This window comes from Pararge aegeria, chromosome 19 (assembly GCF_905163445.1).
Source record: "Pararge aegeria chromosome 19, ilParAegt1.1, whole genome shotgun sequence".
In the NCBI taxonomy this organism is placed as follows: Eukaryota; Metazoa; Arthropoda; class Insecta; order Lepidoptera; family Nymphalidae; genus Pararge; species Pararge aegeria.
In genome coordinates, this window is record NC_053198.1 from 2,809,230 (window position 1) to 2,833,194 (window position 23,965).

Genomic DNA, 23,965 nt, shown 5'->3' on the forward strand with positions numbered 1-23,965 from the left:
ACGAGTCCTAGGCCGCGGGGTCGATTCCCACAACTGGAAAATGTTTATGTGATGAACATGCTTGTTTTTCAGTGTCTGGGTGTTTATATGTATATTATAAGTATTTATGTGTATTATCTTCGTAAAAATATTCATCAGCTATCCTAGTACCAATAACACAAGCTATGCTTACTTTGGGGCTAGATGGCGATGTGTGTATTGTCGTAGTATATTAATTTCAGAAAGGTAAGCAATAGAAGCAGCTTAACGCGGTGATAGCGTAGTGAGTTAGGCTTCGATTTCCCTTTCGAGGGTCCGAGTTGAAACCCCTGCTTCTATCTGTAACCTTTCGGAGTTATGTGCGTTTTTAAGATAAACAACAAAATATCGTTTGCGGTGAAGGAAAGCATTGGGAAACCTGCATGCCTGAGAGTACCTACTCCATAATGTCCAAGGGTGTGTGATGTCTACCAATCCGGACTTAGCCAGCGTGGTGGACTACGGCCTACAATTTTCTCATTCGTATAGGAGACCTTTGCCCGGTAGTGGGCCGTTAGCGTTGATGTTATCAAGACCCATGAGGTAAAAATCGTTGCGAAACAAACCAAAAAGCGACGTGCACTATATACAGGCATTTACGCATTGCATACCTTGAGGTTTTTATGGAGGCTTTTTGTCTAAACACTGTGTGCACAACGTACTTTTGCGATCTTTATATTAAATTCCATTTTACTTAGTACAAATGGTACTTTCCAAAGCCAGTAGTAACATAAAAAACTTCATTTATAACATTGCAGTTCAATATAACGACCGCGATGCACCGTCCTTGCGGCTGCGGACATTCAGTTTTAAAGAAATATGCATGATGACTCATTTGAAAAACTGCCCCAATATGTTATTTTTGTAGAAATAAATATAATACAGTTTTCTTGTTTAAAATTGCAAATTATATTTAAAAATATTATTTTCCGCGAAAAAGCTCGCAGGGTGTCATGGCCGCACTCGTAAGTACTTCCATAACTAAAGATAATTGATTTTGGTACTGTAAACAAAAAACTTAGCAAATGATAGTTTGAAATCACAAAATACTTGATATACCCAGAGATTTTCGACGTTCCAGCGGTCTAAATTATGTATATATAGACGTGACGTTTTAATTTTGAATTCGGCGTTTCACCTGTCATGGCAGATTGCTGGATTTCAGTTTTATTTATTGAAAATAAATACCAATCTCACTTCGATAGAAATAAATATGTTTTTCATTATACATGAAATATGAATCATATATCATTAGATAAATACAATATTTTAGCGATTCTTCGTTACTGTCATCATGCCTATTCAATGATAAAATTGTAAATAGTACATATCGCAAAGGTCATGGAGAGCCGGTGAGATAGTGAAATCTATAAAACGTTACATACAAAACGCTTCGTTTCACGCCCAAGCTTTATTCATATCTATGGTGATATGTTATTGAAAGAAGGAATATTCAAGGGGGTGGGGTTTATAGGCGACGAAAAAAACAGATAAACAATGGTGCATCTTTGTTTTTTTTATATCAATGTTTCACAATCACACTTCAGATGCTTTTGCACATGGCGACATTTAAGCGCGTTTCATTGGTATTGGTTAACTATTCAGAGTAAAACCGACCTTATAATGCAAGGTTTAAAGTTCGATTTCGTCCATACGTCCATAGCCAGCATTCTTAACGGAAACTTGAAGTAACCGACTGACGGAATACGACTTTAAAACAATTCAAATAAGGTTCCATTTACTATGGAAGTTGTTTCGAAACTTACGAATACATATTTCGAGTAAGACTATTTCGTATTGACGCTTTAATGGGGCGTTAAAATGTCATATGTGCAAACGCTGCAAGGGTCAGTAGATCAAGCGTCAAACTTTGGTAGCATAAAATAATTTTGATTTCGACAAATAATTAAATAGAGTCCTCATCCAATTCTTACCTTTTCAATCCTTACTAATATTATAAATGCGAAAGTATGTTTGTTTGTTTGTCCCTCCTTCACGCCCTAACTAAACAATCAATTAACTTAATTTTCGTCATAGAGTTAGTTGAAAATAAGGAGAGCAGCATAGGCTACACTTTATGATACAAACTGTTTCTACTGAGTTTATAAAAAACCGTAATAAACGCGGTCAAATAACTATGGGTATATATAAAGCATTCTTCACTTTTATATAGGTGTATTAAGAAACACCCTATATTTAATTTCTGTAGTAAAAAAAGACCAAGACAGAGGCTATATTTTTTTAGGATTCAAGCATAATATACAAAATTTTATATAGATCAGTTTAGCTCTGAAGCCGTACAAAGATAATGCTTGATAGTTTTTAAACCTTTTCCAGGTTGCTATCTATCTATCTCAATGCCAAATATCATTAATTACAACTGAATATAAATAAAAAAAAACACTGTCGCATATACAACGTGTAAATGAAAACCCAAATAATACTTCACAGGCTTTAGAGGTGTATTACGAGTTATCTGTGAAACCAAAAACCTAACAGTTTTTGAGTAAATCACTGCCATAGTTTTTACTGAAAGAAATCAGACACAGCCCTAACATCACGTGCGCGTGTCGGTCTTTTATCTTCAATAGGGTTGTCACAAGTAAACACTTAGAATGTGTGGAATTAGTTTGTGTGGAAAAACAATTATGCTTCTTTCGATTTACTATTTTTCAGATTGATTCCTTAAGATATATACTTATGCATCCTTCAACATTATTTCGTAATTCGGTTACACGTTGTATAATGTTAGGAGAAGATAAAAAGGTATGATTTTAATGACTAGTATACTAAACACATTCAGGTCCTTCAACCCGGGACATTCAACTTAAAATACCACAGCACTCACCACTGTGCCGTCATCAACGTTTATTACGTTTGATTATATGATGAATTCTATTCACGACTCTATTCGAATGGGATAAAAACTGTTTTTAATTACCAGCGTAAAAGTGTTCGACCATGTTTGCGCAGTTTGAGCTTGGTATGAACAAAGCCCCTGGTGTATGTTTTCTGGTTATAGTCCGTGTTCAGTACCCTTTATATAAGATTGATATGCTCGCAATCGTAAAGACGTTATCGGGACGTTATAATGACAAAGTATAATGGACCTTATTAAGCTTGTCTTAAAATCCAAATTCATTTTTCTTTTAAAAGTTCCTACTTTAGTTAGTTAACCTTATTGCGTTGGATAGTCCATTTATAAAGTAAGACTATAGGCTATATAACGCTACGGCTAGATAGGAGAGGATCATCAATGAAAAATGTTACAAAAACGGTAAAAAATATTCCTTTGGAGAACATCCGATGCTTACTATACGTCAGTGGCGTGCACTTCATACATGCATAAAAGCATGTCTACCGAAATTATTTTATATAGCTCGTATTATATAGCTCGGGAAATTTTTCATTTTATGCTTTATGTACCTTGGCCTAAGACCTTGCGCACGCCACTGCGATGAGTATATAATAATAACATAGCAACATAAAATATGTGTTCGATTGATCTCACCATCTTCGCCATAAACGTAGTTTCTTAGAGGATGGCTGATATATGAAAAGGTGTTTGCAGTATAATTTGACCAATTAATAAAGAAAGCAACTCTCTGGGATAAGCTGGCAGCCTAAACGATTCTAAAACAAGTTAAACAAGGTCTACTTTAAGCTCACTCCGTTTCGATACTCGTTAGCGACTGCACGTTTGCGAGAGTGCAAAACTAATACTAAGGGTACGATAACGATGATAATTGTCAAATCATGACATTTGGTCGTTCATAAAAAAATTACAAGAATTTCGCTGACGTTGACGTTTGTTTAATCGAAAACTTACACTAAGAGCGATTACGCACTGCATTCGATCCGAATCCGTGGAAATACTTTCCGAAATAGACTTATGCGTACGCGTACTTAAACGCATATACTTATGCGTATTTTTAGCAATCGGTCTTGATTCCTTTCGGTCAGTAGTTTAGTTTTTGCGTTTAAGAGTAACAAACGTTCGAACATGCTCACGAAATTTCACGATTTTAGTATTAGTGGGGTTTTTCATGGATTGGGATCGGATGCAGTGCGTAACCGCTCTAAAGGCACTGACCCAAGGGTCCAAAGACCCTAAAGGGGGGTGTACAAACACGAGAGGGTTTTAAGCTTAGAAGTTAGAAGGGAGGTGGCGGCGCGGCGATCTTGGTGCCAAGCTTCATGGGCCCTTGGCCTCGTGCACTGCGTCTCGCTTCCATCTCTCTCTGACGCTGAAGCTTTCTCTCTTCACGCTTGCGACGCATTTCGTCCATTTTGGATGCGTTGTTTTCTGTGAAGAGCAAATTCAAAATTCAAAATTCAAAAAATTCAAAATTCATTTATTTCAATTAGGCCTAGTTTATAAGCACTTTTAAAACCTCAAGTCAGTCTGTTTGTCGTGACTCTACCACCGGTTCGGAAGGCAGATTCCACTGAGAAGAGCCGGCAAGAAACTCAGCAGATTGCTCTTTTCCAACATAATTTTATAGTTTAACAATCTTTAGATAATCCTGTTTTGTGAGAGATGAGAGCGGAGTGGCCTGCTTCCAAGCAGCCTTGTCGTTAAGGAATTCATCAATAATGTAGTAACCACGATTGTTAAAGTGTGTTTTAATATATTGTTTAAACTTATGTGAAGGTATCATGTTATAAAAGCATATACCCATCCCCGCAATAGATTTCTGTTCTTTTCTCAGACAATATGCAGATATCACTAATTTATGCCCGTTTCTAGTAAGTCGACTGTTTATATCGACTTTTTGTTTATAATTATTGTGTGCGTTTAATAAACATTATATTACTATAAAAAAAATTGCGAGGCAACTTTAATTATACCTATGTCTTTAAATTCAAGGTTCAAGGTCGAGTCGAAGGCACTATGGATGGATCACTTACTATCAGGTAGGCAATCTGCTTGATCCATCTATTATTACCAAGACTCTGTTTTATCGTCGGACGCTTATTGCGTATGCTACCTTCAGTGGGCGCGTCAGTTAAGTGCTAAGACCCTGTGCACGCCACTGCGATGCGTATATAATAATAACACAGTAACATACAATATGTTTTCGATTGATCTCACCATCTTCACCATAAACGTAGTTTCTTAGAGGATGGCTGATATATGAAAAGGTTTGTAGTACAATTTTACCAATTAATAAAGAAAGCAACTCTCATCTCTCTGGGATAAGCTGGCAGCATTAGCGATTCTAAAACAAGTTAAACAAGGTCTACTTTAAGCTCACTCCGTTTCGATTCAATGCCTGCGGTGGGCGCGTCAGTCATGCGGTATGCACGTTTAACAACGAATCACGAAATTTATTCTTCTGTCGAGAAAACTCCAGTAAGTCTGACCGTTAAAAAAAAAAAAAATGGTGCTTTTAATTGCGAAGTGCCTTAGAAAGTACGTTTAGCCATCGCGATTATTTCATTACAGTGACATATGATAACGGTTTGCTAAAACATGTTGAAGCACCGTGGTCGGTTTAAAATATATACAAATTCCTCTGTCGTTCTGTGAAAGAGTTAGTCTGTTATCAACATTGAATATTTTTTTGCAGTGATAGTTATAAATGATATATAGGGGGTGGTGGTGTTAGTACCGTCGACGTTCTCCTCTATGGGCTCGAACTCGCCGTCTTCCCAACCGCCCAGCGAGTCGTTGCTGTTCTGGTGCGGTGCGGGCCGGTGGTCCACACGCGCGGAACCTCGAACCATGGTCGCGTTGGCGTTGTTCACGTTGTGCTCCGACCACGACGAGTTGTTCCACGTTTCCGACGGGCTCGCCAGCTCCGCTTCCGCTGACTGTCGAGACAGATTATACTATATTAATAAGACTCAAAATTAATAAAAAAAAACTATTATTTCAAGTGAGACAGGGTTTATTAATTAGACTCAAATTAAAAAAAAAAACTACTATTTTAAGTGAGACAGATTATATTAATTAGTCCCAAAATTAAAAAAAAAAAACTATTATTTCAAGTGAGACAGGTTTTATTAATTAGACTCAAATTAAAAAAAAACTACTATATTAAGTGAGACAGATTATATTAATTAGCCTCGAAATAAAAAAAAAAACTATTATTTTAAGTGCGACAGATTATATTAATTCGTCTCAAAATAAAAATAAAAAAGTGTTTACTTATGATGACAAACCTATTCAAGATAAAAGACCGTCACAAGCATAGTACCCACGCTACGCGTGTGAACTTAATAAAGTAACAGGAGTCGCATGATTTTAATTTTGCATGTGATATTAGGGCTGAATATGATGTCTTTCAGTAAACACTATGGCAGTGGTTTACTCAAAAACTATTAAGTCTCAGAGACACTACATAATGTACCCTAAAGTCTGTAGAGTATTATTTCTGTTTTCATTTACAAGTTGTATATGCGATCTTCTCCTCCAGACAACCTTTGGTTAATGAAGCATGTTTAGGTACGAAAAACGGGATAGTGCAACAGTCAATTTAGGGAATAATAAAAATAAAAATAAAACTTTATATACTCGTACCAATATTACATAGTAATATACATAGTAAACGTAATATATCTTTATTTAAACAGAAAATTGTATATATTTCATTAGTGTGAAGGCCTGTCTCCTGCGGTAGTTTAAACGGAGGCAGTGTCTTACATATATATATTTTCTAGACGTTGTTTTAATTTTAATTTATAATTTGTTTTTCTTTAAATTTTATATTGATAAATAATATATATATCATTACATAGACGTTTCACAACATATTACATATGAAATAGTCTTTTACTCATGAAGGTGAAACACTATTTTAAGTATTCGTATCCCATCCTCGTCGCCACTTGTAGGATCTGCTAATAGCGTCCGTCCCCTAGACACTGGCCCGGCAATGCTCACGCCCAACTGTTACACGTCTACTCTCGCCTGCGGCTCGGGTAATACTGACGTAGTAACATTGCTCAGGAACACACGAGACAGTGTAATCACATACACTACAGCGGAGTTTGAGGATAATATCAAACTGAATTAAGGAGAAAAAGAGCGTGTAAGTTTCTACGGGAACGAATTGGTAGCCACTTTAATTGAGCCCAGTTTATAAGCACTTTTAAAACAAATCAGTTCGTTGGTAGTGAGTCTACCACCGGTTTCGATTCAGGTATAGTCTCTATTGGCTATGTGCTCGATGACCTAACTACATGCGTACCGGCTGTTCTTGCAACGTGCCCCACTCCTCGTTGTCCCAGTCGTCTTCGCATAGTGCCGCTAGGCCGGAAGTGGCGTGAGCACTGCCACTGCTGCCGGGAGACTTCGCACTGGCGCCGGTTGTACCTGCCACAGACAATGTGCACTGCTGAATGTGTTTCAAATAAAGTCAAAGTCAAAGTCAAAAATATCTTTATTCAAGTAGGCCCATAGGTGGCACTTTTGATGCGTACATAAGAATTACACGGTAGTGAGATGATGGCGATAACCACATTCGTAAACTTAAAACTAAAGCTACGAGGGTTCCAAACGCGTCCTGGTCTAAGAAGAAGTCCACAACAAACTTAGCCGGGTGTTTTTTTTTTAACTAAATAACTTTGACTATTAGTTATCTATATAGTTCTGCATATCGACAAAAAAAAGATATGTTTCTTGTTGGCCATATTTCTATTAAATGGTTACTCGCTTCAGTAAAATTTGCACTCCAAAGTTACCTCTAGCGAGAATTTTGACGGTTTCCTTAGTTATTTATCAAAGTTTTGGGATGAAATAAAAATGAAATACTTAAATAAATATATTATTTCAATACACACAGCGCCATCTAGCCCCAAACTAATCGTAGCTTGTGTTATGGGTACTAAGATGACTGATGAATATTTTTGTATGAATAATATACATAAGTACTTATAATATACAGATAAACACCCAGACACCGAAAAACATTAATGTTCATCACACTAACATTTCCCAGTTGTGGGAATCGAACCAACGGCCTTGGACTCAGAAAGCTACCAACTGCACCAATCGGCCGTGAAATACTATATATTATGCAATATTATAATACTGCCAGACTACAGACATACAGACATAACTTGAGTATTTTGGTTGTTAGAAAATTGAAAATGGCTTTAATGAGACACTTTCGGGGGGCCGAGTTCGAATCCGAGCACGCACCTTCCAGCTTTTCTGAGTTATGTGCGTTTTAAGCGATCAAAATATCACTTGCTTCAGCGGTGAAGGAAACTGCATGCCTGATAGTTCTAAATAATATTCTCAAAGGTGTGTGGAGTCCACCAACCCGCAATGGGCCAGCGTGGTGGCCTTAACCTCGAATCATTGTGGGAGGAGACCCGTGCCCTGTAGACGGTAAATAGGTTGATATGATCGTCTTCGTTGCTATACGTTGCGGTGCGGTTCTGTCCGCCCTTTGCCTTACAAATTGTGAAGACATACCAGCGCTGGAATCGATCTCCCCCCACGCCGTCATGTCCCAATGCTCCGGGTCGTAGTCCGACGCGGACTCGCTGTGCTCCAGTGACGTCATCGACGTGACTGACGACGTCGTCGTGGACATACTGCTCGACGACGGTTGTTCTGCGGAATTAAAAAAAAAAATTAACCACTTTGTATGTAACGAACAACAAACGAACACCAGTCATATCTGCACGTTACCATTTCTCCAAACATGATGTCTAGATGCACACCAAACTAGACAGCTTACAGCTCCGACGCAATGTTGTTTTCCTTACTCTAAGGTTGCCTTGAAGAGATTTTTACTAAGCGATAAGGCCGCCTTTTTTATCCTGCTTCTGTCTGTGTTTTTTTTAAGTCTTCTTCAGTTTTTTTTCCACTTGTAATGTGCAATGCAAATAAGGATTATAAATAAAAATAAATAAATAAATGTTGCCTGTTTATGTGTATTCTTTTCTATCTATAGAAAAAACATAAACAGATAACATTTATTTATTTCATTCTTATATACTTTGGCGAGTGTGACCAGGACTTTATAATCTTGTTGCTCCGGTATCATTCTAACACAGAACAGCGAGAGTCCGTGAACGGTGGTATCCTTATGTGCTTGGCAGTCAGTTAACACGTACGAAGCGGTTTTCATTCAAGTTTCTGATACGTAACGCTGTTCCTGTATTTCCTGCCACTTACTACCTGAATGCCTTCAAGGCTACTGAATTTGAGGGCAAAATTGTAGTGGAATCTAACCCAACAAAACCACCGAAAATTGTATTTATTGTCAAATTGTTTGATAAGATTAATCGTTTTTAATTATTTATTAATATAAATAATCGTTATTTCAGGCATAGATCCAGTGGAGTGCATAGAGGGTATGCACAGGGTATGCAGATGATATAAAATAAAGAAATTCAGTACGAGTTATAAAAAACTTAAGGATAGACATTGTAAGAGTAAAAAAAAGCCTACCCTTAAGTATTTATAACTCGTATAGGAGATTTTCTTCATTTTATATCATCTGCATACCCTGTGCATACCCTCTATGCACGCCGCCGCATAGCTCTTAGTAGTATTAACATTAAAAAAATAACAAAACTTGGAAAAAACAAGAAAGAAATAATTAGCAATTATTACATTTATTATTTTGTTTAATTATTTATGATTTTTTTTTTTATATAGCATTGCGATTTCCCGTCTCTCATTGCCTGGAAGAGATCACTTTTAGTGATAAGGCCGCGTTTTGCATATAATTTATGTTTAAGTTGTTTAAATAAATAAATAGCAATATAAAATATCAAATTAAAATTAAAATGCAATATAAATTTATTAAGGTGGCATGTCATGAATATTAAAAAAAAAAAAATTACAATAAATAATGCGAGAGGGAGAAGCCTTAGCAGCATAGGGTATTGATGACGATGAGGGGAAAATGGCGAATCCACTTACCCAGTGAGCCAGGCTTGGACAGCACAGACTTGGACGCGTGCTGGACCCTTGCGGTGTCGGAATGCGAGCGGTAGAACTTGGCAGTGACCGCCGTCACCGCCCAACCGGCCCAAGTCGCGGCGGCGTTGCTGAGAGACGGCGTCGCCGTGTGGACGTCCGCCTCTGAAATGACGGACATATTGGTGCCATTTTTTTTTTCTTTTTGCTTTACACAGATTAGCCAATGTCGGATGTATACATGTTTAATAAAAGTTAGGAAACTTAAAATATAACACATCAGGAGAAATTGGCTGACGCGGCCCCCCAAACCCCTACTCAAATCTACCGCAAACCCCGCTGTCCGTCCGCCTGTGTGTCTGTCTGTTACTGTATATCATGAACCGTGAAAGTTGGACTGTTGAAATTTTCGCAGAAGATGTATTTCCGTTGTCGCTTTAGAACAAAATACTATTAAAATAAAATAAATATTTAGGAGGCTCCCATACAACAGACATGATTTTTTGGCCGTTTTTATGGATAATGGTATGGAACGCGCAAATCGGCCCCCACTTGGCCGATTTCATTCTACGTACCCTTTTCACATGTTTTCATATTCATAAATCCGTTATTTATATTATAGACCGATTTTCGAATTTCAAATAGATCCGATGATGAGTTACGGATTCAGAGAATGGAAATTTTAAAATAATGACAGTATTTCAACCGCGATAACTGCGATTGATTAAAAATCTATGGCTAGACCAAAGAGTATACAAACACTACGGATTAGAGAGTGTGAGACAAAAATTAGGGTCGCGAGAATCCATATCAACTTACCCATTCCTTCTTTAAGGCTGGGATCCTCTGACACTTTTTCTAGTTTTCCGAGAAATCCTTTTATCGTTCTAAAGGCTGCATCTCGAACCTAGGACAAAAAGTAATGTTAAACGCGCTAATCTCAGGAACTACTGTTCCGAATAAGAAAGGGTCGAGAATAATTTGACCTATAAAAAGCCAAGATTTTTGACATTTCTAACATACCTAATCTATTCTTCAAATCCGCAGTCATTTTGTACGAAAATTGCATCTTGCTGTAAATCTAAGAGACCGTGTAGATAAGCAAGGGTTTTCAGCTATTCTTACGTACGTTATAATTTGCATCTCGCCGTTAATATAGCAAGCCATAATATGGCCCATTCAAATCCAGGGCCCATGATTATGAAAATTGCATCTTGCCAAAAATCTAGCCGGATATATAGCTCAGCAATTCTTTCGTAATTGAAAGTTTTTCGAATCCAAATTTTAGTGGCCATTAAAATTACATTCAGCCGTAAATCTAGCCGGCTATATAGCCCGGCAATTTTAACGTACCTGTTTCTCCGGGTCCGCGGTTAATGGGCACAGTGCCGGCAGCACCCTGTTGGCCACCTCGGCTAGGAGGAAGTATTGTTGCGTAGCGGCTAAAGCCAGCACGCCGGCTTGCCTGGCCGGTGGGAACGCGTCGCGGGTCGCGCGGACGAACGCCGATACAAGCACCTTTTGTCGTATCTGCGGGTGCAAGTGGGCCGCTATCTTGCCTAGACAGACCGTGGTGTTTGTTCTGCGGACAATTAATATTTTAGCAACTATATACTAATATTAAAAAGCTGAAGTTTGTTTTGGTTGAACGCGCTAATCTCAGGAAATACTGTTCCGAATTGAACAATATATTTTTTTTTAATATTATCGTTAAAATGTCATCGTAATATTCTACGGGAAAAAAAAAGAAACAGCATACACCGACAATACACACATCGCCATCCAGGCCCAAAGTAAGCGTAGCTTGTGTTAAGGGTACTAAGATGACTGATGAATATTTTAATTATTAATATGAATAAATACTTATAATATAAATATGTTTATATTTATATTATAAGTATTTATTTATCACCCAGACTCTGTCACCAGTTCGGAAGTATTGTAATTTATAAATAAAAATAATAATAAATCTTTATTTCGAACAGTTACATTGACACTTATTAGCAAGGGTGGCACTGCTAAATAAATGCTGGGTAAATAATGTACTTTATGTACCACCTCCGAGTAATAACTAAATAAAACACTAATTATACAACTATGTAAATAGTACACTAATTATACAAATGTTCCACTAGATTTAGTGCATTTTATATGCATGTGTTGTTTTTTGTATATGTGGGTGTGTTAATTCGTGTATCTGGGTGGAGTGTGTATGTGGAAGTGTAAGTGTGTGGGTGTGTGTATGGTTATATTTATATCATAGATACGTACTACGGGAAGGCTAATTGAACGCAACCCATCTTTGGTGCTTTGTCTATGGCACAGACGGGAACTGTATTTCTACAGATAATTAATTCTTCCTTCCGTAATCTGTCCTTTTTTCGCTTGTTCATCCTATTATCTACTTGTCACCGCGAACAAAATTTTTTTTTTTTAATATTATCGTTCAAATATCATCGTAAATATTCTACGGGAGGGCAGATTATAAAAAAGTGTATTCGCGTTGCTTAGCTCTATATTAATAACTGCATACAAAATTCATACCTGATACCACCTTGGTCGTCCTTGGACTGCAGCCGGGCGAAATGTTTCAGTACCTCCACGTTTATATTGTTATAATTGAGCTTGGGTGCTAAGTGTATAATCGACTTGACTGTCTGCTCTCTGATGATCGCGTTTGTGTCCATGAAACCGTGCACCACTTGCGGGAATATTTGGTCGTTCACCTGAAAGTCAAAGTCAAATATTTGGTTTTTCCGAATAGGCTTTTAGATGGCACTTTTGACGACCTCCCTGGTGTACAAGTGAGCGCTGTGAATTTGGGAATGGTTTTTTTTGTTCCACTACAAGTTAGCCCTTTGACTGCCACCTGGTGGATGTGATGATGCAGTCTCAGATGGTAGCGGGCTAACTTGTTAGGGGGAATAGCATTTATAATGAACTCGGTTCGGTTCCTAATCGGTTTCTAACCGATACCGTACCGAAAAGCTAAATCGCTTGGACACGTCTTTGTCGGTAACATGCCACGGCCAAGGTCTCACCAGACCAGACCAGAAACCGCAACAGAAAAAATGCAGAAATTAAATACCCTGGACCTCCCACTTAAAACCACCACACTCACGAAATTTGGAGTTACATCGTATCCTCCTACTGCTCCTTACAATATTATGTCCACATAATCTGATAGATGAATAGTTTGATATGTAATCCACAAAAAAAGTGTTGTGGATTACATATCAAACCAACCATTTTGTTTAGATTTAAGAGCTATTGTTATAATATGTGTCCAAAATAAATACAATAAAGATTGAAGAATTTATAAATTAGGTAAACCACACAGATTCACGTGCTATTCGCGGAGTATAGCAAATTAAGCTTTATTCTCATAACATATGGTGGTGAGTTGCTTACAGTGGAGTTCTGCAGGTGGTGGATGAACTGGTCCAGTTGCTGGAGCAGGCGCGACCGGGTGGTGCGGTCGTTGGACACGAACAGCTTCACCACGCATGGCACTATCTGCCTCTGGTAGTCTTCCTCGTCCAACAGTTTACCTAACTGGAACATACTGGTACGATAACAAGTAGACATGTAGACCATCGTCTTGCACGTTAACATGCTGAGTAGTCCAAAATGAGGTTCGAAATAAAAAATTCAAAAATATTCAAATTCAAAAATTCAAATTTCTTAATATTGTAAATTCAAAAAATTCAAAATTCATAAAATTCTAAAAGTTCAAAATTCACATGTTTCAAGTGGGCCTAATTTATAAGCACTTTTTAAACGTCAAGTAAGTCTGTTTGTGGTGACACTACCACCGGTTCCGAAGGTAGATTCTACAGAGAAGAGCCGGCAAGAAACTCAGCAGATTGGTTTATTTGAACATTCAACATTTTGAAAATCTTTAGAATTTTTGTATCTCGTGATCTATGAGAGCGAGCGACCTGCTTCCAAGCAGCCGTGTCGTTAAGAAATCCATCAATCTTACTTAATATTATTTAGGCCTTATCTTGTACGTCAAGTTTAAGGCATGCCAGTATGCGCTGTTGTGATATGTATTTTTTTATCATTACTAGAAGCCATCGAGTTACATTTTTATTAAAGTGTTTTTTTCTCTAACTTTGTAATTTGAGTGTTACTTTGACCTTCTTCAAGATAAATCGAAATTGTCAAAGTCAAATATTTCTTTATTCAAATAGAGACATAGATGGCACTTTTGATGGGTTATTGTATACAAAATGTGTACATAGCAGTGAGTAGTGATGGCGATAACTACAATCGTAAACTTAAAACTAAAGCAACGAGGGTTCCAATCGCGCCCTGGTCTAAGAAGAAGCCCACAACAAACTTAGCCGGGTATTCTTTTTGTTATCACCATCTCACATTGTCATTAGAAAATATTTAAGAAGCAACCTGGTTTTGGTATTGCTGTACTGTAGAGTACAAGTATCAAGTACAGAGCAGTGGCGGTTGTCTCATAACTGTACGTTTGATTTACCAAAACGTTAATTTGTACGTTTGATTTACCAAAGAGGTAACTTATCAAATGTTCTATTTAAATTTCGATACCGCTTGCATTTAATAGAAAGTGTTTATGGAAGAAAAAAAAAAAAACTTTGCTGGTCACCGCAGTAATGTACTATTACCTACACTTGAATGAACGTTGCAAAACGTCGGAACAGTAATGCAATGTTTAGTAATTCTGACATTGCAAAGGTGTTCTCAGAATGCAAAGTGTGAGACTTTCCACCTAGGATCCAGCGCCACCTAGTGACAGTACGATTTCTACTTACTAGTATTGTAAATAGATGGCGCTCCTGCAATTCCATATAAAGCATATTTGATTTTCACGCAATCGAATAAGTAAACGTACTTAAAAAAATTCCAGCTGGCATTCAGAACTGTGACAATAAACTACATAATCAAATAATAATTTGTATGTACTGTTATGCTCAGTTCTGGAAAATATGAGTGAGCTTATGACGACGATATCTTACCTTAAACATAGGTGCTAAGACAGCTGTCCCTGCGTCTACATTTTATCGAATCATAATGGTATCGAATTAGCGCCACCTAGTGACAGTACGGTTTCCTAATATTGTCCATAGATGGCGCTCCGCCAATACAATATAAAACATCGCTAATTTAGTAAGAAAATCTCCAGTTGGCACTCAGAAGTGTCACAAAAAACTAAATAGCTATTCAAACGTTATGCCACGTTAATTTGTACGGTTCGTTAAGCCCAGTTCTGGACACATTGGTTGAGCTGACGACAATGATATCTTACCTTAAACATAGGTGTTAAGACAGCCGTCACGGCGCCTCCATTTTATCGAATCATAATGGTATCGAATTAGCGCCACCTAGTGACAGTACGGTTTCCTAATATTGTCAATAGATGGCGCTCCGCCAATGCCATATAAATAATCGCTAATTTAGTAAGAAAATCTCCAGTTTGCATTCAGAAGTGTGACAATAAACTACACAACTATTCAAACGTTATGCCACGTTAATTTGTACGGTCCATTATGTCCAGTACTGGACACATTGAGTCGAGGATGCTGATATCTTACCTTAAACATAGGTGCTAAGACAGCCGACCCGGCGTCTCCATAGTGGAATGCAGTGAGCAACTGAGGCAGGATCTTGTGAACGCACACCGCCTCGGGGAAGTTGTCCAGATAGCCGCTGAGTGTGGAGAAAAACTTAGCTTTCTCCATCTTATCCTTTATCTGGATCTCTTCCAGGAACAGCATCGTGTCTATGAGATCGTTCTTGAAATAGCCGCCCAGTTTTCGACATCTGTAATGAAAAAGCGGTGATTAGTTGTTAGGACTTCTGCTTTACTTTCGGGGGTCGAGTTATTTGCAGCACGCACTTCTAACTTTTTAAAGTTATGTGCAATTAAAATATCACTTGCTTCAACGGTGAAGGAAAACAACGTGGGGAATGCCTCCATTTCAGAGATTTCTTCATAATGTCCTTAATTTTGTGTGAAGTCCACCAATCTGCACTGGGCTAGCATGGTGGACTATGACCAAAACCATTGTGGGAGGAGACCGGATATGATGATGATGATCAAAAGAATAAATAAATGGAAAAAATATTTTAATCAATTCTTTTTAAAACAGATTGTCCAATTAGTTGTTCCTATGGGTTTAATGTAACTGCCATACCCCTAACATATTAGCCCGTTACCCTTCTTAGATTAAATCATCACTTACCATCCGAAATGATTGCATCTAAATTGTAGAGGAATAAAAAGTAAAAAAAAAGAACTTTTAATATAAAATTTTACCTTGTAATAATATCAGCAGGGTTTGGTCTAGACGCAGGGTTAGCGCTTACTAGTTCACAGTAAAGCGTGCACAGCTGTTTAGGAATGTTGTCTACCGTTTTCAGAGCGGGCTGGGTGGACAGGGGACCATTGAATGCCTCCCAGATCAGGCAGCCCAGCCCCCACATGTCTGATGAACTGTTGAAAGGTTTAATAAGGATTTTATCAAGTGTGGAATTAAAAATATAAATATACTATATTGGGACAGATAGCTTACACCTTGGAGATAGACATACTATACTATGACTCCTAGGGAAAATAATCATTCCTATAAGATTTTCACAGAAAAATAACGCAGGGAATTCTGGGAATTCATTATAACTCAATGGATCTAATGGACTGGCTTCTCCATACTCCACCAAGCAACGAGACATTAATTAGTTAGATGATTATAAGAACACACTTCATGAAATGGACATAGATAAATCATTGTTAGTTTGATATCTCAAAATATAACTATACTAGACTGAGCTACAGTAAGTAATAATTTAAAATGGTTTAAAATTAGGGTCACAGTAATTGGCTGAAATGTTTAAACAGATGTTCAAATGTAAGCAACTTCAATTTAATTTTAAATTGTTACACATTATAAATGCTATAGTTTGTCTGTCTGTTTTCACAGCCAACCTTTCAACTAATCACATTTGACACAAAGAAATATTGCCTTTAAAAACTGTAGGCAATTTTAATCTTCTCATAAATTCTGTTTCAACAAGAACAATCTTATATTCTTGCAGATATATTTCCCTTCATGCTTTGTACCCTTGACCATCTTAAGTCATATCTAATTATTGGATAATCCTTATTACCAGAGCAGGTCCTGGGAAGAAATTTTAAGCTTGTATCAAATGATGCAATAGTTGAATTAAATTACTAATTTTTGTAAGCACATAAGTGTTAAATACATGCTAAACAACAATCAGTGTAAAGTAAAATAAATAGTTCTGGGTTTATATCTGTATTGTATACAGTATAGCCATTAAAAGTGTGACATAAGGTACTTGTTTTACTTAGTTAAGTATCAAATAAAGTGAGTATGAACATATTCTATGAAAATGTCAGTTCGAGACAAGCTACACAGTTAATACTTTAGTTGTAACTCATTTTATTTTTATTTTGCATAAGCCCACCAGCTTTCATTACAGCAGTGTGGTGTGGCAGCTTTGCTTAAACACTCTATTCTATGTAATAGGAGGCCTATGAACAGCATTGGGATATGGGTAATATGCTGACAATAATGATGACGTTGATTACTGAATTAACTTACCATTTTGTAACAGACTTCAATTTACTAGGATCTTTCTTTTCAGGCGGATCATATATTTCAAGCGCAGGTAATATCTTGATAGGTAAGGGATTACTGTTGTCTTGCCCGTGTGCTGTGAGGAACTCAAAGCCACCGAGTCTCCATTCCCCGGCTAGCGTTACAAAAACGGAGTATAGGCACACATTGTTATGTTTTACATTACCATCATTGTTAAAGAAAGATAGCGCCCTCTGAAATGAATGAATGTTTAAATATATAAAAGTTATCCTGAGACTCTTCATAAATGTTATGGTAATTTTATAAAGTGGGTAAATAATTAAACTTATGTTCTTGACATTAGTGGGTACTTTGATATAAATATGGGTGCATTTTTTATACAATCCAGTCCGACATGGACGCAAACGATGCATAGATATCTCCCAGTGTCTTAGTTGTTTATCATAAGTTTTATGGTAATTGTATTAATCTGAAATACATCCTGTGAAGAGATTCTACTTAATATTGTCTCTAGAGAAAAACCTATTCAAACTTATGGAGTGTTGGTATTATAGTTTTATCTTTTAAAAATTTTGTTTAGTGATCTTGAAAACCAAAAATAATTGTTTGAATTACAAACTTAATCATTACGTTCTTACAGATTCTGTTGATTTTTCATACTGTTTACATTTCATCAGATAACGAAAGGTTATTTACATCAGCCAAATTTTTTTGAGTGTTGTCTCCTACCTTGTGTATGGTTTTTTATAGAAATCTGAGGATCAGTCTGAGAGCCATAAGAGATTGAAATTGGTTATGGATTATCAAGCTTTTACTCTACACATTTTATTGAGAAGAAGAGGCATTTGGGGTACAGGCAGTGTGATATTGAACTGCCTCTGCCTTTCCTACACTGCTTACATATCCCAGATAAATATGTCGTGTGAGGAATATATATTAAATAATAAATACTCACAGTGATTTGGAAAATTCCCCATGCAAGGAACAAATCCCTCTGCTGTCCCTCCAACGTCATATTCTCTATGTGTATCGCTAAAGGCTCTACATACTCAGTGGCTACATATAAAAATTTCTCAGTTTCACAGCTATCTAAATAATGTAAAAGGCTTGGGTGTCTCATAGTCTTTAGTTTCTTCAACGAGGCTTTAGCTATATCGAATAAGGTCTCCGAATTTTTGGTCACGTCAAACAAGAATATGGACACCTCATCTTGCGTACCCCTTTTCTTGCCTTTGTGCAATGTCCATACACTCCTGTCTTCCAACCCTAGCACCGGGTCCCCTACCTCGTAAGGAAAGTCCTTAGTAGGATCCCGTGAGAAAAAAGACCACATATTGGATACGTTTCGCTATCTACAGTACACACTATTCTATTTACAAATCATTTTCTTCACAATGCACAATGGTACACGTATTTACTTGAATTTCCATAATACAAAAACTCTTAAATCTTGTATATCGTTTTATTAAAAGTATACACTTAGTAGGACAATTAGAGAGTGAAAATTAAATACATTATTACTAATTTATTACGATTTTAAATATATTTTACTTTAAAAATACGACGGTGCAATTTACATTTACATTTTTCGAATAACCACAGATTAAAGATTTCGTTTGACATTCACCACAAACGAATAGTTGAAATAATTAATATATTTATGCAGTGTTAACATCCTCTTTGTCTTCTATTTTCTAGATTAAATAAATATAGCCTAGCAATTTAAAATTGATAAAATTCTGGATGATAATTTAGTAAGTTGTTTGTGAATAGTCAAGTAGTAAGCCAAAACTCAAAACATTTAGAACTGGAATCCGTATCCCAGATGTAAATTCCGAAAGTCAAATCCACAGGTTAAATCTAAGACCAATGAATAATAAACAAATGTCCTCTGATAATATTTCCAAATATATGTCAGCTGTTCTGTCATTTCTGAAAATTAGTTATAGGTTATGTTGTCTTTTTTGAGTTCGAATTCTAATTATTCCAATATCTACTACTATAGTAATTGAAACTAGTGATACGACCTCTATTATATTGTATTTTACTAAATTTTTTTATCTGCTCTTATTGTTTGATTAGGAAAATGTCGAAGTCCGTAGCTCGATTAAAATCAATGAAGAAAGTTGCCGATAAAATAGACCATTCGTCGAAGTTAAGGACAGACATTCCTGCTGGAATGGCAGCTCCTGGTCCACCGTTGGGACCCATGCTAGGACAGGTGCTTATTTGTCTATAAAATAATATTTTAGCTCCAGCGCGTGGACTGCAAATCTTCATAGTGCAACATTATGAGTATCGAAATTATTGTTATTGTTTTTTAACAAATATTTCAACCGATGAACGCCAGAATTCTTTTGTATTTTGATATGTCCGAATAATGTAGTTCTTGAGGATCAAACCCGGCCCCTCCGATACGAAGGCCCTAAGATTTTTAACCACTAGGCCATCAACATAGATTCTCAAATAGGAAGAAGTTTACAATTATACAATATGTACAGATTTATAACATACACTTTGGTGTGAGGGACATGTCAGGTAAACATAGCTTGAAGAGTACATTTTCCAGCTGATCATAATTAGCCAGTCTAAACCTTCTAATTTTGGGAGGAGAACTAAGTCACAGTAAAAATATGAAACTAGACCCAATATATGAAATAGTAACCTACACTCCATCCCCTATAGAGAGGTTTGCTAGCGTAGAAGACCTAGCAAACCTCTCTATAGGGGATATCCTGAGGTTCACAAAAGAGACTGGTAGGTTTCAGGGGGGATGCTGCCGGGACACCAGTAAACCTGTGTCTCAACATGGGGAATAGAGTGGAATAGTCCTTACACAGTACTAATCACCCGTCTGGCATTGGCAGGCGTCCCGTTAATTATAATAACCTACACTCCAAGCAACCTACCTACACTACAGTACTAAAAAACCAGTGACAGTTTAAAAAAAAGAACTTATTACAAATGTTACTTGTTATAATGATAACACGATTGTTGTTTTAGCGCAATATCAATGTAGCAGCCTTCTGCAAGGACTTCAATGAGCGTACGGCGAACATCAAACAAGGCATTCCTTTGCCCACCCGAGTCAAAGTGAACCCAGATAGGTCTTACAATCTCGTCATACATCAACCACCTGCAACTTACTTCTTGAAACAAGCTGCTGGGATTAATAGAGGGGCTATGGAACCAGGTATAACTTATGGTTATAAAAATGGTAACCGTAGCTAAAGCTATTTTTTAATAATAGTTTTTTTATATAACAATGCACTAGCTGACCCGAAAGATGTTTTCCTGCCCAATAAAGCAATGCTACATTAAATATGATTTTAATTAAAATTGGTGACACACTGACTGCAGCCCCCATTAGGAATAAATATACAAAATTTCATACATATTGTCCAGTCAGTCGAGGTGTTAGGTTAGGTTAAGAATATTTAAGAGATTCTTAAATATAAGTAACTGTTGCCAATGAATTCGGCCGCGTTTGTTTTTATTGTTGAAGCATCCTGAAGGAATGGTTTATTTGAGAGACGTGTGGTTACAACTTATAGTAATGGTCAAGACTGTGAGATGGTGATAAAGAAAAAAAAAATTACCCAGCTAAGTTTATTGTGGGCTCTTAGACCAGCTAACCCTCGTAGCTTTAGGTTTAAGTTGGCGTACGAAGTTATCATCATCCCCTTACAATTATGTAAACATATATGTATGAACGCTTCATAAGTGCCTGTGATAGGCCTCCATTAATAAAAAAAAAATTGAATTTGAAGAGAGAAAAATACTAAAATACATATTCAATTTAGTTGTAGGTAGTTCTTCGATATTTAAAGCGGTGATAGCCTAGTAGGTATGGCTTCGGCTTTCTTTCGTTGAGACCAAGCTCCAGCCCTGGCATGCACCCATTGACTTTTCGGAGTTATGTGCGTTTTTAATATAAGCCATTTATATATCACTTGCTTTAAAGGGTGGAGGAAAATATTGTGTGGAAACCTGCACGCCTGTGTTAAGTCTACCAATCAGCTCTTGGCCAGCACGGTAGACTATGGCCTAAACACTTTCTTAGAGGAGACCAGTGCCCTGTAGTTGATCGGTAATGAGTTGATGATGAAGTATGTTCGTGACAAAAAATGAAGATTGCGGAAATAAGGTATGCAAGGCTCCATACTGAAGTATTAATACTCATTTTTCAGTACGGGAAACCAGTGGCAAAATCACCCTGAAACACTTATATGAAATAGCTCAAATTAAATCCCAAGACCCGACCCTCGATTGGAAACCATTGAAGGATATATGCACCATGCTAATAGCTACTGCCAGGACTTGTGGAATTGAAGTGGTGAAGGAGCTTGATCCGAAGGTAAATATTTAAATACACGCATCATAATTCATAAAAAATATTGTTTCCACTATTATTTAAGGAGCATTAAAAAAAAACATAGCGCAAAATAAAAAAAATCTGTCTAAAGATTGTAATTCGTAGGGTTTAAGTTTAGTCCAAATTTCGATCAAAAACAATAGAAAAAAAACCACAGATACGAACACGGATCAGTGGATACTACAGGTAAGGACATTCAGATCAGATACTGCTCATGGTACTTTGTTGCTGGTATACTCGTAGATAATTATTAAGCAATTAAACCATACATATCACTATGAGGGAGTAGATTGCGGTGATCGACTCGCCATGTCATATTAAACTCCATATTATCCAATAATAGTATCCAATATCTCTACACTTTGACACCTGGAGGGTCAACCCTATTGCCATTATTTATCCTGAAGGAAATAAAATGCACTTTATTGACGATTTTGAAAATCAGTTTTATTCACCTTAGCTACCCTATTTGGCAAATTTTATAGTCGCCGTAGCGCTATTTTCCGTAATTAATATTTAATATTTTTTTTAATATTTTCGCTTTTTGGTCGATTATTGATATTTCAAAATGACCAGTTAAAATTGGAAAGTAGAGCAATAGTAGATATAAATAATCGAGGCACGAATACAAATGAAGATACTGTTTCAGCCGAAATCTAGACAGTGGCCTACGAAACTTTCATAAGGTAGAAAAACAGCAAAAAAAAGTTAGCTAATTTCTGACAACGTATTTCAAAATATATCCTGTTTTTTTCCTCGCAAGTATGAGGAAAATCCTCTTACAAAACGCGTAACATTATTTGTTATACTCTCTGCTTTCTTAGCGCGTTCGCTTTTAGCTCACGCGCCTAATACCGCCTAATACCGCCTTAATGGTAAAATGCAATATAACCAAAATTGATTTATTAATTTATTGTCATTAGGTACACAAAACAGGTAATAACTAAAGCTATATCTTAATATAAATAATAACAAGTTCTGTGCTAAGCTAAAACCCAAAGTATGTGTACACAACTTGGAATTAAATTAAACAAAAAGTACAAATAAAATTATATTAAACTTGACGCATAAACTACAATTATTTCACACCACAGAAAAAAATTAAAAATAAGAATACATAGAAGTTAGTTAGATAAAGATCTTTATTATAACTCATTCATTATAAAGCACGTTGGGACCCCAACGTCCATTGCTTTCATATCATGGACTTATTACCCCAATATGGGGTATATTACTTACTACTGCAACGACATTAAACTGATAAAAATCGGGGTCTTAAGGTGCTGGGATAGCGATCTCGCACCGCTCAACGCAGTATTAATATAGTGGCGGACCGCAGTGGTGGAGTCGCAGAGAGCCGCTGAACGCAAGCGACACAAGACTGGGGAATCCGGAGAAGATAAAAGACCTATGTCCAGCAGTGGACGTCCATGAACTCGATGATGATTTCTGATGACTCTTTGGAGCATAGCTCTCTTTCGGAGACCGTGTTCGCACCACCACTAACTTTTCGGAGCAATTTTCATATCACTCGCTTTAACGGCGAAGGAAAACATCGTGAGGAAACCTGCATGCCTGAGAGTTCTCCATAATGTTCTCGAAGGTTTGTGCAGTCCACCAATCCGCACTGGGCCAGCGCGGTGGACTAAGGCCTTAACCCCTTCTCAGTATGGAAGGAGACCCATGCACTCTAGTGGGCCGGTAATGGGCTGATATGATGACTCCATTTCTTATTATCCAGGAGTACGGTGAATTCCTCAACCAAAGAAAAGCAACTATAGAGGAGCAGAAAAAACTATTGCAAGAGAAACGGGAAGCGAAAATGTTAAGAACTGCATAATTGTATAGTCCTATTCTGTAATAGTACTTAGACTAGAATAATAAAGGTTTAAATAAATTGTAGATATATAAATAATACCTATTATACATTTTGTCTTATTTTTTAATGGTGCGCGATGTGGATTGTATGTGGGAGGGAATCGAACCCGTGGCGTTAATTCTTGAAACATACGATTCTGCTTAGTTATTTATTTATTTTATTTTTGGACGCTCCATTGGCAGCGACCCAGCTTTTGGAGTCCAAGGCCG

At 37.0% G+C, this 23,965-nt stretch overlaps 2 protein-coding genes across 2 annotated transcripts; one reads left to right on the forward strand and one right to left on the reverse strand.

Annotated features, from left to right (window-relative positions):
* Positions 1-3,809: 3,809 nt before the first annotated feature.
* Positions 3,810-19,065, reverse strand: LOC120632051 (N-terminal kinase-like protein). Its single transcript, XM_039901816.1, has 13 exons — positions 18,458-19,065; positions 17,506-17,735; positions 16,200-16,376; positions 15,475-15,703; positions 13,316-13,459; positions 12,449-12,630; positions 11,258-11,486; positions 10,724-10,811; positions 9,908-10,069; positions 8,447-8,587; positions 7,215-7,339; positions 5,634-5,835; positions 3,810-4,324 (listed from the first exon to the last, which is right to left on the reverse strand). Exons 1-13 carry the CDS (start codon positions 18,833-18,835, stop codon positions 4,173-4,175), a joined length of 2,439 nt encoding a protein of 812 aa, XP_039757750.1. The 5' UTR covers positions 18,836-19,065; the 3' UTR covers positions 3,810-4,172.
* A 366-nt stretch (positions 19,066-19,431) lies between these two features.
* LOC120632041 (39S ribosomal protein L11, mitochondrial) lies at positions 19,432-23,805 on the forward strand. Its single transcript, XM_039901801.1, has 4 exons — positions 19,432-19,723; positions 20,506-20,695; positions 21,693-21,859; positions 23,619-23,805. The coding sequence occupies exons 1-4, from the start codon at positions 19,589-19,591 to the stop codon at positions 23,715-23,717; spliced, it is 591 nt and encodes a 196-aa protein (XP_039757735.1). The 5' UTR covers positions 19,432-19,588; the 3' UTR covers positions 23,718-23,805.
* The last annotated feature ends 160 nt before the right edge of the window (positions 23,806-23,965 follow it).